Below are 14,340 nucleotides of genomic sequence, written 5' to 3'. Positions count from 1 at the left end.
CAAGAAGAAAAAAAAAAATTCCCCATTGAAAATCTATTCAAACTAGGTGAAATTATCTGTGCATGCAGCAAGATATTTTTAATTACGAAAGATTTTAGATTTTTAAATCTAGAAATAAGTTTAGACTATACTTTAAATTAAAAATTATGTTTTAAAGTTAAATAAATCATCTAACACTTGTATATCTAAGTTTATTTTATCAGTAAGAACTAAATACTTTGCAGTGTAACCTTCCTACTCCACATGTATTCCTACTCTCCTTGTTTTCTTCTATGCCTTTCCTTAGTGAAGACTTTATTTAGATATAGAAAATCTCTTCAAATAAGTACTAGAAGGTATCAAACGATCACAAATCAGGGACTAATTGACTTCACTCACCTCAAACCCTTCATCATATGCCCAGAACTAGCTGCAACATGGTGCAGGTTTTAGTATCTGTTGCTTTGCTGCAAGAAAGGCGGTAAAGACGATGTCTGGATGGCAAACTAATGCAGCAATCTATTTTCCCTCCCAGCCAGGCTGTGAGAACGTCTGCTATGACCAGTTCTTTCCGGTCTCCCATATTCGCCTCTGGAGTCTTCAGCTGGTCTTTGTGTCCACACCGACCCTCTTGGTTTCTATGTACGTGGCCTATCGTAACCACTGCGACAGGAGACGACTCCTTCAGGTGGGTGTTTCACTTTAGCTGTTAATCAACAACAGTAATGAGGCAATCTGTCTTAGCAGGGATTGTATGTTTAAATCTAACCAGTGCCTAGACAAAAGAAGTCTTTAAAGTCACCTATGTTCAAACACGGTGGTGGTAGTATAATGGTTAGGGGTTGTTTTTCTGCTTTGGGACATGGAAATCTTCTCATAACTCGTAAAAAAAAAAGTAATTATGGTTTCTTTATAATAACTTATTGTCCAAATATTTTCCACACTGCAAGTATGTATACTAGAAAGATGTTAGACATGTATTGTGTAATTTAGTTTTCTTTTTCACTTATCCCCCTGGAACAACAGATGGAAAATAGCCTTTAGCAAGAAACCGTTGTGTTTATATTCATGTTATCATCATTTGTCTATATTAACAAACTCTGTCTCTTTTAAATAAATAGATGAAATAGTCAAAGCAAAAAAAAAAATATTTAAAATAAACACACTTGTTACCTTGAAAGGACAGAGTGGTTTTTATTGGCAAGAATCAAGAATTGCTTTGATAAATACACATTATGTGAAAGATTGATAAAATCATATCAACAATAAATGTTTCCTCATAGCTTAGAATTAACAGTTTATAAATTCACCCAAGGGGAGACTCCATGTTGGGTATCCATTTTGAATCAGAGTGACCAAAATGGGAAAGACGAGGGGTTTTACCTGTATCTGAAAACATTATCATTCCACCATTCACTTTCTGGTGCAATGGAGGAACATCTTCAATCTTCGTCTGGCAAGAGGCAAGAAAACCAAGACAAAAAGGGAAAAAGAGGTAATAATGGCATAGCTTTAACTAGGTGGAAACTATTTATGTGGAAGCAGGTGGTTTAAAATGGACACAGAGGTTTCCGTCTTTCTGTTGGACCGGAATTCAATATAACAGTGAAGTTTATTTTGGTGTTATGTTAGAAGCACAGTAGTGATTTGTTTGTTATCCCTCCTGGATGTCCTCCGTTAGTAACAGTTATTATTCTTCAAAGAAATGATAAAAGGTGGGCGACTTTAAGCTTCTTTTAGCTCTGTTTTCAGAGACATTTTCCATGTGTTTCAGATGCTGGTGAAGATTCTCAGTCATCCAGGTCATAGTCATTCCAAAAACATAAAAAAAAAAACAACAATCCCCTGGACTTTGATTCCAAGTTTTAAGACCTTCCGCTTCCCTTATAGGAAGCTTTTTCAATTCCAAATGTCAGAAATAGTGTTGAGTTCTAGGCTTTATAGAGTGGACTAAAATAAAGCCTTGTTTTGGCAAATTGAGCCAGCAGAACGGACCTGCCCCTTAGGAATGGGGAGTCGTTTGGGTTCTTTGTTAGCCTACAACACCTGATACAGGTCTATGCCTCCATACAGGGGACCAGAACATCTCGCCTGTTCAGCCAGGCCAACAATTACCCCTAAGGACCCCCTTTCAGAGGCATAGACCAGTATCGGGTATTGCAGGCTAACAAAGAACCTAAAAGACTCCACGTTCTTAAGCGACGGACCCATTTGTCCATTTCAATTTGCATGTTTTCTAATGCCAAAGCAAGGCTTTGTTTTTGGTCCATTCTATTAAGCCTCAAAATTATTGCTAATTCTGACATTTTGAATTGAAAAAGATTCACGGTAAGTGGAACATCTTCAATGTTTCAGAATTTATTTGAGCTAATATATCAAGCTTGAATAAGCCATCTCTGTCCTCCCGGTAGAGACAGCTAGTTTGCTTGTTAGCCTAAACTGGAAGAGCTCTGATGCAACAGTTACCAGCATTCAGAAGGAGTAGAATGTCACTCCGTGGCTTCCGTAGAAGGTCTCACAACCTTAATGAGGGGGCAGCCATCTGTCATTTGTAATCATTTTAAGTCACCCCTAGATGGCGATAAATCTTACACAATGTCCCTTTAAATGAAATCCTAATTTGAAACAGAGTTTTATATTTTCTCTCTTATTGTCTGACTCTTGCAAGAGTGCCAAATCAGTCTAAGAATTTGTTTTTTCTGCATTCAATTAGAGTTATATATGCTATGAGTCTTTATAATATGTGCATGAAACCCAAGGGGACCCAAGCTGAAGCTATGCTTATGTAACATCATACTAAAATTATTAAGAAGGTGTACTCTTGTTGGACTTTTACACTTTTTATTTGTATTTTCTGTGATTAAAATCAGATTATTTCCTTCTCTTTACATCCATGCACTACTTTGTGTCAGTATAAAACGTACAATCTTTCTAAAATATGTTAAAGTTTAAGGTTATAAGAAGCTATGCCATGTCATCTCTTCGTATCTGTGCTTGTCTTAGAAGGTATTATCTGATATTTTCTTCCTATGGGATGCCCTCCTGTGTGGCAGAGTTCTGGCCGAGCTGGCATGCTCAACAACAAGGGACAAGAGGAGGAGCTGGAGACGCTAAAGACGAGGAGACTCCCGATAGTTGGCGCCCTGTGGTGGACATACTTCTGCAGCCTGGTGTTTAAGATGCTGTTTGAAGGCAGCTTCATGTAAGCTGTGGGGCTGAGGGTTTCCTTTCTGTCTATAAGCACGCAGTGTACTACATGTCCTTCTTCCTCCAGGTACGTCCTGTATGTGGTGTACGACGGTTTCGAGATGCCCCGCCTGGTGCAGTGCGATCAGTGGCCCTGCCCCAACCTGGTGGACTGCTTCATCTCCAGACCTACAGAGAAAACCATCTTCACCGTTTTCATGGCTACTGCCTCTTCTATTTGCATGGTGCTTAATTTGGCTGAACTTGCATACCTCGTCGCCAAGGCTCTCAATAGGTAGAGACGTTGGTTGGTCAGACTACCCAGTGATTACCCAGAGATTTAATTTCTGCACATTTTTAGATTATATTGATTTGTCTTTCTTCGTTGACAACATGTTGTCCAGATGGAGATGAAATGAGCAACGGGAAAGGTAGAGTTGGGTTTGAAGAAGCCTCAGCATATATGTCAACATAGAGACTTTTTTTACTGTTGTAAATGCAGGTAAATATGCTTCTATACTTTATATGAGTCCAGAAATTGTGACCTGAAGAGGACGTCAGCAATTTAACACTAGATTTGGACCCAGAATTGTGTGAATGAGAATGCCAAACAAAATGCCTTTATAGAGCCAGAGTGCCATCTACTGGACAATAATAAAACTACATCTACCCATAGAGGTTCTGATCTTTATTCACAGTTTAATTGAATCCAGTTGAGCAACTATCTTGGACTCCATGGACCACTTTTTTTTCTCCACTTGGTTCACATCTAAGAGCATCACAATTAAGCCTATAATGTTTTTTGGGGATTTTAGATCAACACAGTGTTGTGCATTTTTGGTAGTGAATGGAAAAAGATGTTTTAATACTTTTTTTACAAACCAAAATGTAAAGGATGCATCTTGCAGGATTATCAGTCCCCTCCATCTCATACCTCTCAATAAAACCCAGAAGTCACCTAAATAGGAATTAAGCTGTGTAGTTTAATCTCAGAATAAATGCAGCTGCTCCCTGAAGGTTTCACAAGTTTGCTGGGGAGCGTTAGTGATCCACAGGAGGAATCCTCAGTTTAACAGTACAGGGACTAATGCTTTTTTTTTTTTTTTTTTTAAGAGGGAACAGGTTCATTGAACTTAGCAGAGACACCTCTGGCATAAAACATGGAGGTGGCAATTTTTTTTTTTTTTTTTTTTAAGAGGGAACAGGTTCATTGAACTTAGCAGAGACACCTCTGGCATAAAACATGGAGGTGGCAATGTAGTGAGCTGGACCCTCAATGATCCTTCTGGACACATAAGGCGAACAGCAGAACAGCAAATTCCCATTTAGTTCCCAGAGAGAGGTGGTGACATCACAGCCTGATTCTGGACCAAAGTAAGAAGTTCACTGATCAATTGTGTTGTGGTGAGGGTGGTGGTTAACCTAGACTTCCAATGACTCACTTAGATTTCATTTGGATTAAACCAAATACAAACTTATTTTGTATCATGAAAGATACAAAAAAAAGTCATGTTTCATAACTTAAAAATAATGTACAGGTTGTTTATGCGTTAATTTTTCAGACAAACCCTGGTAGAACTTTTCATAAAGCGACATTTTAATTAGAAAAAAGTTGTATTCATTCTACTTTTTCCACTGCTAATTCCTCTATTTAGGTTAAATATGTATTTATTTTCTGTGTCCCCAGCAAATTAACAAGTAATGGTTAAAATGTTATTTGTTGTTGTTGTTTGCATTCTTGATTTTAATATTTTTAAATTTCACTTAAAAAGTCAGTGTTGTGAATCATAAACTGTCTATTTCTAATGAATAAATCCAATACTGGAATTGCAGAAAGAGCTAAATGGAGATTGCCTTTATAGATAGATAGATGATAGATAGATTAAAGTCGGAATTCTGAGATTAAAGTCAGAATTCTGACTTTTTTCTAATATTATAAAATTTAGGAATCAGTTAATTTTTTTTGTTTTTTCAGTGGCCCTAATCCTCTTCCGTAGGATTATCATTCGAACTTTATTTTAAATAAATCAATGCATTAGTATTCATTTAAAATATACTTTATTGATACTCCATACGTAAACCTGATGATTATCTATTGCAAATAAATAGGCTTTATTATACAAATGACAAACCATTATTTAAAGTTTATAAAATAGGTTTGTGTTAGAATAGTAAATAAAAAAATTAAATGGGAATTTTTTATTGAATAAAATTATATGAATCTTAAAGTTTGTTTGATTTTTTTTTTTTAGGGGGGTAAAATTATGAAATGTTAAACTTTTTTTGTGTTTGATTGTGACGTCAGAGTGGCTTCCAGCCGCCGCTCGCATATTTACGCGCGCGCCCTCCTGCCCCCCCTCTCCTGTGCCCCATGCACGGGGGGACACCAGTGAGTGTGAACGACAGTGGCGGAGCGCCTTGTTCCACGCGGGACGCAGCCGCTGCGCTTCGCGGGACGGCTTCCACTCACCGCCTTTTTTTATCTCCTGTCACCACAAGAAACCACGCGTCTCTTATAAAAAAAACAACAACAAAAAAAAACCCCAAAGAACCAAACTTTTCCATCTTTCTCTCTGCGTCTCTAACCCCCCTCTCCCCTCCCACCGGGACTAAAACCACGCAGGAAAAGAAGAGGAAGCAGGGAAGGCTGGAGAGGAGCCGAGCCTCAGAGGGGAGCGGTAAGCAGGTGGATGCTGGAGTGATGGGGGAGGGAGGAGGAGGGATTATCATCCCTCCACATGCTGGATTATCAGCTCCTCTCATGCTGCGTTCACTGCCTTTTGGAAACGGGAAGCTTCTGATACTCTTGCACAGTGGAACCCAGTAATTAAATTTGAGGTGTTTTGATACAAAAAGTGATTACTGCCATTCAAATTATAAAATAATTTCATTTTACCTCATATCAAGCTAGTTCAACATAACTTTATGATTATTTTCTTTCAGTTCCACTCTGCTTCCTTTTTGATGTGGTTTATTATTTCTTATTATTCCATGGCAGCATTATGCTTTTGGAATAATTATGTCTACTTTTTCTTCACTTTAAATCTTTTTGTTTCTGCAACTCAGTCATTTCGATACTAATAATCCATTTATATATTGGCACAGCTTCAAAAATGTTTTTATCCCTCATTTAAGTATTTACCAAAAGTATTTTTGCTTTTATTTATACTTTTTTGTCTATATGCTGATCTTATCAGTTATAATTTGAAAAATATGCATCCAGAAAATGTATCAAACTGCAGTCGAGGTGAATGCACAAAGTTAGAAATTAATTAGCCGATGAGCTGATTGAGATAAGGTGTGGCTACAGCTTTTATTTTTAGGTATTTTGGTGTGTAAACAGCAAATGAAGAGTTAACTGTTTGGGGCGTTTCAGGACAAAGAGCACTGATCCATCAAAAGCGTGCAGCAGCCTGGACAATATCCATCTGGCAGCTTCTCTATTGTCTGTCCCGACCTGTGGTATTTCATCACATCAACACATAATGTACATCTGCACATGGTGCTGATGCACCAGACACTGATATGTTAGCTGAGAGAAGGATTAAGTTTTGCATTTCTATTCATTCTCCCCAGAATTCCAACCTTGTAGAGCAAGCTTTGGTTTCAACTGTTATCTCTCCACTAACTTTGATTTGCTGCCCTCTAGAGTAAAATCTCTGCCCATTATTTGTTGCTTAATGACTAAAGTGGGATCAGATTAGTTAGATAGAAACTGTGTAGATCCATCTTCAAGTCTTTTCAATTTCATCTATGTCTGGGCTTTGACTAGGCCATTATAACAAATCAATATACTTTGATTTCAACTACTGATTCTCGATCCTGGATTAAGGAACAGCAATGTATGGCATGCTGGGGGCGCAATGCAGTGGATTGGGATTGAAAGTGCATTGGAATAGAAACTTGCAGAACAGTGGGTCCTGAGGATCAGGATTGAGAACCTTTCTTCTATTCTTATATGTCTGCTGCACACTCTACATGGATTTAGATAGTCTTTAGAGCCACTGGTTTGCTAAACTTCTTAAGCACCAGATTTAGGGATTGCACAGCTAGTTCTCATGCAAACAATTTCTTCCACCTGAGCGGTGGATCTCTGCAGCTTCTCCAGTGTTACAACATGGCTGCCTCTCTGAGTAATGATCTTCATTTTAATCCTGTCAGTTTAGGTGGATTGCCTTATTTTGGTAGCTTTACAGCTGTGCTATACTCTATCCTTTTGAATGATTAACTGATCACTAATGTTTGTTCACTGATGAACAGCATCTTTTAACTTCAATTGGTGAATCTGTGTTTTACTGTGTAGGTTTCAGAGTAAAGGGGGTGAATACAAATGCATGGCGAAAGTTTTAGATGGTCATGTCTAAAAATTGGTTAAAATTGCTGACTCGTTTTCTTTCTGGTTGTAACTTGGCAAAATGATGAAAAGTTGTGAGTTCTGCAAAGCACTGTACATCTTATGAGACTATTGCTGATTTAAGGTTAGGGAAATTTAAAAAAATTAAGAGCTTTGTTTGGAAGGGGAATTTTCTCTCTGCACTATAGCAGGCAACTTGCATGTTTTTTGGCTTTCATATCAGTGTATCTCAGGGAAACATTTGCTCCCCTCAGCATTCCTGGGATGTGATGAGTCCAGCATTCAACATGGACAACCTGTTATCCACTCATTCACTTCCCACAGATGGTGAGGCCATTGTCCTCTCACCAGCAGCCCTACAGTGCACACACTCAAAGTTATAGAGGGGCTTTTCTTTTTATTTATTTTTTAGAGTTTTAACGGCACTAGGGGCTTGTTTTTCTGACAGTAGGCTGACAGGAAAGGGGGTATGAGTGGGGGACAGCATGTGGCAAAGCACCACAGGCTGGATTCGAACCCCCGCCGGCCGTGTCGAGGCATGGGTCGTGCACGCTAACCACTGCAACACCTGCATGCCCATGGAGGGGCTTTTCAAGCAAAGTTCATAATTAGAGACTAATCTGCCCTTTAGGTTTAAAGGTATACTATGCAACCAGTGTTGATTTTCCAGCGATGCTCCCCCCAGAGGGCGAACGTAAAAGTGCACTGTCGTAAATATGCTCAGCTGTTCTCCTGGTTTTTCCGTCAAGGCAGGCGCGGTTGTTTTGAGCTTAGCAGACAGGCGAACGCAACAAATCACCATGTCTACTGCGGTAAGTGACTATTTTGTTCCAATTTTCGAGTTTGAAAATTCTCGCTGGTTCCACCTTGATAACTGCACAAATATCGCCACTGCGCTAGCAACGAGCATGCCTTTCACTTGGGGCGTGTAGCAGTTCTCGCCGTAAAGCAAGACCGACTCTCGCGATGTACGAGACTTCTGAGCCTGTGGGTGCGGGCAGAGGGCTCCTACAATTGCAAGTACGGTATTTCCCCTACAGACCACCAGGGCGGCCGAGAAAACCTTTGTTCGACCTGAAATGACTAATTTAATCATCCAAAACGTTATGGAACACATTAATTAACTGAAAAATGTTGCATAGTATGCCTTTAAGTGACAATCAGCCTTGAGTAAAAACGCTGGTTCAAATTTTTACTTCTTAAATCTGTAAGGTTGTAAATATTTAATGCCACTGTATGCACTCCAGTGTTGAGGGAATAGGTCAAATTTGCCAAGGTTGTAGAAAGACCGAAGTGCATTATCTGATACCAATGTCTACAGAGCTGCAATAATTTTGTTGGTCCAAAGGTCTTCTAGAGTCTTCTCGTAATTAGTAGCCAGGATTTGTTGTGATGATCACCAGTCTTTTGTCTTCCTCCAGGCTAGATAATTAAGTGAAGCATGGGTGACTGGAGCTTTCTAGGGCGACTGTTGGAGAATGCTCAAGAACACTCCACTGTGATTGGAAAGGTGACCATCCTTTGGAATACCCTAAGAGAGTTTCATAACTCTTTGGTGTACATGAAAAAAGACTGACTATATCTCCATCACAAGGCAATTATGCCTCAGAAATCTTTGACTTAACTTCTGTTTTGTAATTGTTTAATCTTTCCTTTCCAGGTTTGGCTCACTGTCCTTTTCATTTTCCGTATCTTGGTTCTTGGCGCAGCCGCTGAAGAAGTTTGGGGTGACGAACAGTCAGACTTTACCTGTAACACCCAACAACCTGGTTGCGAGAACGTCTGCTACGATGAGGCCTTCCCCATCTCTCATATACGTTTCTGGGTGCTGCAGATCATCTTTGTCTCTACGCCCACTCTCATTTACCTTGGCCATGTGCTGCACATTGTACGCATGGAGGAGAAGAGAAGAGAGAGGGAAGAAGATCTCAGGAAAGCTGGACGACATCAGGATGATCATGACCCTTTCTACAATGATGGAGTTGGTGATGGAGGGGGAGGAGGTGGTAGAAAGGAGAAGCCGCCAATCCGGGATGAGCATGGGAAGATCCGAATCCGTGGGGCATTATTAAGGACCTATATCTTCAACATTATCTTTAAGACTCTCTTTGAGGTGGGCTTCATCCTAGGGCAGTACTTCCTCTACGGCTTTCAGCTGAGGCCGCTTTATAAATGTGGCCGCTGGCCCTGCCCCAACACCGTGGACTGCTTCATCTCCAGGTAAGGGAATTTCAGTTTTGTTCCTCTTCAAACTATTTAACCAAGCTTTGAATGGTTCATCTCTACATGCAGCTGAAACACAGTACAACACAGACACAATAGAAAGGATTACTAACAATTCTTCACCATCAGACAGTTAATAAGACTTAACATCTCCTACTTTAGGTCAGTTAAGATTACCAAAGGGATTAATATTTACTAAATAACATAATAGACTACAGTTTGCGAACTGATCATATTTTTGGATGACCATAGCAGAGGAAAACTCTTCTTGTTTTAACCTTTGCAAAGTCGTTGAGTCATATGTTGGCTATAATGGTTGAGACAGATCTTCAATAGAGATTTTAGAAAAGGTCGAGTACCTCCCAACTTCGCCAAAAACCTTCCAGCAAGTGTTGAGAAAGATAACTGACTGACTGTGGAACCTCGGAGTAGGTAGTCCAGCTTTTGGACCAAATAATTACCCTTGCAGAGTGGCCAAGGCAGTCATGGGAGTTAGGTTGTCAAGTCTAAACATTTTAAATCTAAACTCATGCTTATGACTATCTCTCCCAGGGCAATTTGTTGGAAAGTGCTATAGGGTACCAGATATAATCGGGCTGCTTGGTCCTTAGACAATGAAAGCAAGAGCTGTCCCTGCAGTTTGATGCAGACTCTAATGTCTTACTAATGCAGTTCAGTTCACTGTTCCTTTTTGTAGTGTACCTACCTAGACAGGATCTCAATGGGTAGCAACAGAGAGGAGGATGTCTTTTTTAATAAGCTAAGATTCTAGGAGATTCCTCTTTTCAGGTGATGTAGTTAAGTGGCAGTTCCCAGTACAAGATCCCCAGTATACAAGGGATTTGTTTAAAGTCAAGCATGAGAGAGCTGCAACTGGATTCAGCTCAAGTCTGAAGCCATGGTTTTTAACCATGAAACAAAGCTGGGGCCAGAAATCCTGGAAACTCAGCAATCACTGAATCAGGTTTTTCAAAACATTCTCTTGAATAGATTTACTTAAAGGTAGAATAAGATATATTCATTTATTTAAGAAAAATAATGTGAAGAAGGGGTCAGGGAGTGGTTGTAGCTGGAGTGGTGGTAGAGAGAGTCATCATTTGTCACACATCTTGTTTTGGTCTACAAAGAGTATTGGACAGCCCACCCAGTGGTCAAATTCTCCTGTGTTTGAGACATTTCAAAGGCAAGAATAACATTTCCTGGTTATTGAGTTTAGCTTAAAAATTTAACTTTGCAGAGTAGCTGCTAAAAAGAGTCACTTTGTCTCAATTTTGAGCGGAAATGATCACACTCTGCCTCGCATAATCACTCATCGATTGGAGAAAGTGGGAGTTTGCTTACTGAGCAGGTGAAGTGTCGTCAACGTAGGTGCATTGTACAAATGAGAAGTTTGTGCTTTGATTTTAGGTGAAAGAAAAGCAGAACGTAGTTAAAAGCTCAAAAAAGTTAATCTGCATGATAGCCTCTATGATTACACCAAAATAAGCATCCCATATAGCTTTTCTGCACTGTGTGTATCCACCTATTGCAAAATATATCTATTGAAAATCTTGATGCCCAAAAAAGAAAAGTGAACGACTTCTAACAATTTTAAAATCCATAAGAGGATTTGTTTTGGTCTAACTTTTCCATGTGTCACTGCTCGATCCATGCATGCTCCTTAGAAGTCCTCCGAGCTTCGCGCTGCAGTGGAGGTGTGTGAAATTTGAGGGCTGAGAACTTTACAGTGCAGCGGAGCTGGAGAAAGTGTACATTTGGGGTTATTCTTTTTCCCTGGCGAGGAAGTTTAAGCATTTTGATTTCTGATAGAAAAGTAATGACAGGGTGAAGATGGAGGTGGAGAGACAGATTGGGCCTTTGTCGGTTGTATTGTGGGTATTGCTCTGGTCTGCTGATGTAAAAAAACTAGCTGTGCAAAAATGTGACACTGAAAAATTAATAATTTTCTTCATGCCCAGTCTATACAGTAGCAATAAGATATTAACTATAACTAAATTATGAAAGGGTCAGTTAGGGCCTTTAATCAGGATGTCGTCTCCCTTTGAAGGTTTACTGAAGGGACTGTTTCACCCCTCTGGACTTGGATGAAGATGAAATTTCTTAGAAAATCTTCAAGAAAATCTTCGTATTATGATTTGTAATTTCTGTTAGATTTTTTTTTATTTTATATTAAATATTAAAACCCATATGTTTTTTTGTTGTTGTACCAGGCCTACTGAGAAGACGATCTTCATCATATTCATGCTAGTGGTGGCATGCATCTCATTGGTCCTCAACCTCCTAGAGATCTACCACTTGGGCTGGAAAAAAGTGAAGCATGGAGTCAGGAAGGAGTTTGTCCCTGACAGTCTGTCTCTGATTGGTGCCAATGAGCCTGGAGACACGGAGACGATTCCTGAACAGACTTCTGCCCCGGGGCTCCAGAGTTTGCCTTTGTGTGTTGTGGGGGGTGAAGTTACTGAAGGAGGAACTTACAGTCACACTGGAACCTCCCACACAGTGATCTCATTAAACCCCAACAGGGTTACAATACCTCCATCTGAGGGGCATAATGTAGAAAGTGCCTCTTTTCACCACGATGACGTCCTAATGGGGTCGCTGCCTGCTTCTATCTACAGTGAGAATGAGGAGAGCAATGTTCATCTCGCAGAGATGCAGCAGAATTGGAGAAACATGGCTTTGGAGCTCCGCAATCTAGATGAGGAAAATCCCCCCACTTATCCTCTTCCATCTCCCTTCCCTTCTACCTCTTCCTCCTCTCAGGATGAGACAACATGTTTGGAAGAGAAGCAACGATCCACATTTCCAACACTTCCTCGCAATACACCTCTTTCTCCGCTGGCGCCTAAGGAGACAACTGAGGACGCAGAAAACAGTGTCACCGCAGTGCCACATGATGACTTTACAGTGATAACGAGGGCGGAGATGCATCAGCCTCCCACAGCTGTAGGGACAGACTTAAGGAGGCAAGGAAGCAAGACCAGAGCTCGTCCTGATGATCTGGCTGTGTAGCTAAAAATGTACACACTCACACATTACCCAAACCATGCACACGTGCTTTACTTTACACATACACACATGAAACCAAACCAAAGTCTGTTCTGCAGCTTCAAATTATTTTTTCAATAAGAAAAAAAAAAACACCATCTTTAAAAATACGATTTGAACATCAATAGCAACCTCATGTCTGTATGATAGCTATGAAGATTTGTCACCAATAGACATGGAAATATCCAGTGATGCTTACTGTAAAGCTTAGAGGTAGACCAAAGAAAAGCAACGTTAGTGGGTCTTCTGATTCTGAGAAATCAAACGTGAATAACTATGCTGAGGGTTGATAAGTTCTGTAAATTCATTTTTTTTTTGTCTAAGAGAGCTTATGCTAAGAGGTTTTAATCATAGATGAAGACATTTGTTTTATCAAAGTAATGGGGCAAGAAGACAGAAGCATTTCATATTTGATTAACACTCATTAAAAAAAAGTTTTCAAGTTTTTTTTTTTAGACATTTTATGGGTGTTCTTTTTTTTATCTCAATACACTGCCATGGATGTAGGGCTATATCTTAATGCCATTAGTAGACAACTTCAGTATGATGAAATTCAGCTCGGATTTATTCTGATTCAGTGATTCATCAGATTTGATACCAAAATATAAAACTAGTTAGATTGATGGAAGGTCATAGTAATTTGAAACTGAATGAAAATAACAGATTATTCTCAGGGCTGTCTTTTAATAAAATCCTTGTATTCTAATTCCAATCATTCTCTAAAGGATATAAAAAAATCTAATTGTGTAAAATGGTGAACAGTACATACTAAATAAAATTTCTAAGAGTTTTTCTATCTGCACCTTACTGGGAAAATGTGATTGTAAAGAACATTGCTAGCTGCTACAATCTCAGTATTAAAACCATTTTTGACAGAGTTGTGTGAGAATAAAGAAAATATTGGCATAATATATAGTGGTAAATCAGAATATGCACATACAATTGCACATTATTCCCACATTATGTACAATGGTTTTATCACCGCTCAAAAACCTTTATTTTATGAGCCTATTTTCTGAAATGATTGTCACAAGCACCTCGAAAATAGTGCAATGCAAAAAAGAAAAACTAAAATACCCTAAATATGTCAGGGAAAGTCAGAGGTTGGGGGTCATTTCGAGTATATTTTTTTTAGATGGCTGCTGCACATTTTCTCTATACAAGTGGTTTACATAGTAGTATATAACCTTTGTTTTTGACATTTGTTTCTATTGTACTTCAATATATCGAGTTGTTAAAAATAGACTGTAATTGTTTGTAAAAGCTCTACAGAATTTAACAAATCCAACTGCAACCAATAAGTGCTCAATTTCAACTGTGATGTTGCACAAAAGTATGGCTTCCTTTGAAATAAATTATTTTTATTAAATTCCAAATTCCTAAAAGATAAACGCACAATAGGAATAATGCAGCGCAATGCTTAAATTGCATCGATTTTGGCTTCAGTGTTACGTCTGGTTCTGCTGGAGGTTTCTTCCTGTTAAAAGGGAGTTTTTCCTCTCCACTGTCGCTACAAGCATGCTTAGTGTAAAGGAAGGCTGAAGGGTCAA

General features: G+C 39.2%; 2 protein-coding genes across 4 annotated transcripts in view; both read left to right on the top strand.

Annotated features, from left to right (window-relative positions):
- The window catches only part of LOC107086960 (gap junction beta-6 protein-like), a 5,773-nt gene extending 1,522 nt beyond the window's left edge, over positions 1-4,251 (top strand). For all 3 annotated transcript variants that reach the window (XM_015378279.1, XM_015378269.1, XM_015378287.1), the window contains 3 exons: positions 515-667; positions 3,033-3,181; positions 3,254-4,251. In XM_015378279.1, coding sequence (XP_015233765.1) covers positions 515-667; positions 3,033-3,181; positions 3,254-3,464 — 513 coding nt within the window. In that variant the 3' untranslated portion in view covers positions 3,465-4,251. The remainder of the gene's footprint in view (positions 1-514; positions 668-3,032; positions 3,182-3,253) is intronic.
- A 1,408-nt stretch (positions 4,252-5,659) lies between these two features.
- On the top strand, positions 5,660-12,831 carry LOC107086867 (gap junction alpha-3 protein-like). Its single transcript, XM_015378102.1, has 4 exons — positions 5,660-5,843; positions 8,941-9,029; positions 9,180-9,739; positions 11,953-12,831. The coding sequence occupies exons 2-4, from the start codon at positions 8,961-8,963 to the stop codon at positions 12,752-12,754; spliced, it is 1,431 nt and encodes a 476-aa protein (XP_015233588.1). The 5' UTR covers positions 5,660-5,843; positions 8,941-8,960; the 3' UTR covers positions 12,755-12,831.
- The last annotated feature ends 1,509 nt before the right edge of the window (positions 12,832-14,340 follow it).

The sequence above is a fragment of the Cyprinodon variegatus genome, unplaced genomic scaffold (genome assembly GCF_000732505.1).
Source record: "Cyprinodon variegatus isolate N-32 unplaced genomic scaffold, C_variegatus-1.0 Scaffold9, whole genome shotgun sequence".
NCBI classification, from domain to species: domain Eukaryota; kingdom Metazoa; phylum Chordata; class Actinopteri; order Cyprinodontiformes; family Cyprinodontidae; genus Cyprinodon; species Cyprinodon variegatus.
This window is presented reverse-complemented; position numbering and strand designations above follow the sequence as displayed.

What these genes read in the sequence shown, in the direction of transcription:
- LOC107086867 (XM_015378102.1), top strand. Translation starts at nt 8,961, where the DNA reads ATGGGTGACTGGAGCTTTCTAGGGCGACTGTTGGAGAATGCTCAAGAA. An exon ending in ACTCCACTGTGATTGGAAAG is followed by an intron (nt 9,030 to 9,179) that starts GTGACCATCCTT and finishes TTTCCTTTCCAG; the next exon opens with GTTTGGCTCACTGTCCTTTT. An exon ending in GTGGACTGCTTCATCTCCAG is followed by an intron (nt 9,740 to 11,952) that starts GTAAGGGAATTT and finishes TTGTTGTACCAG; the next exon opens with GCCTACTGAGAAGACGATCT.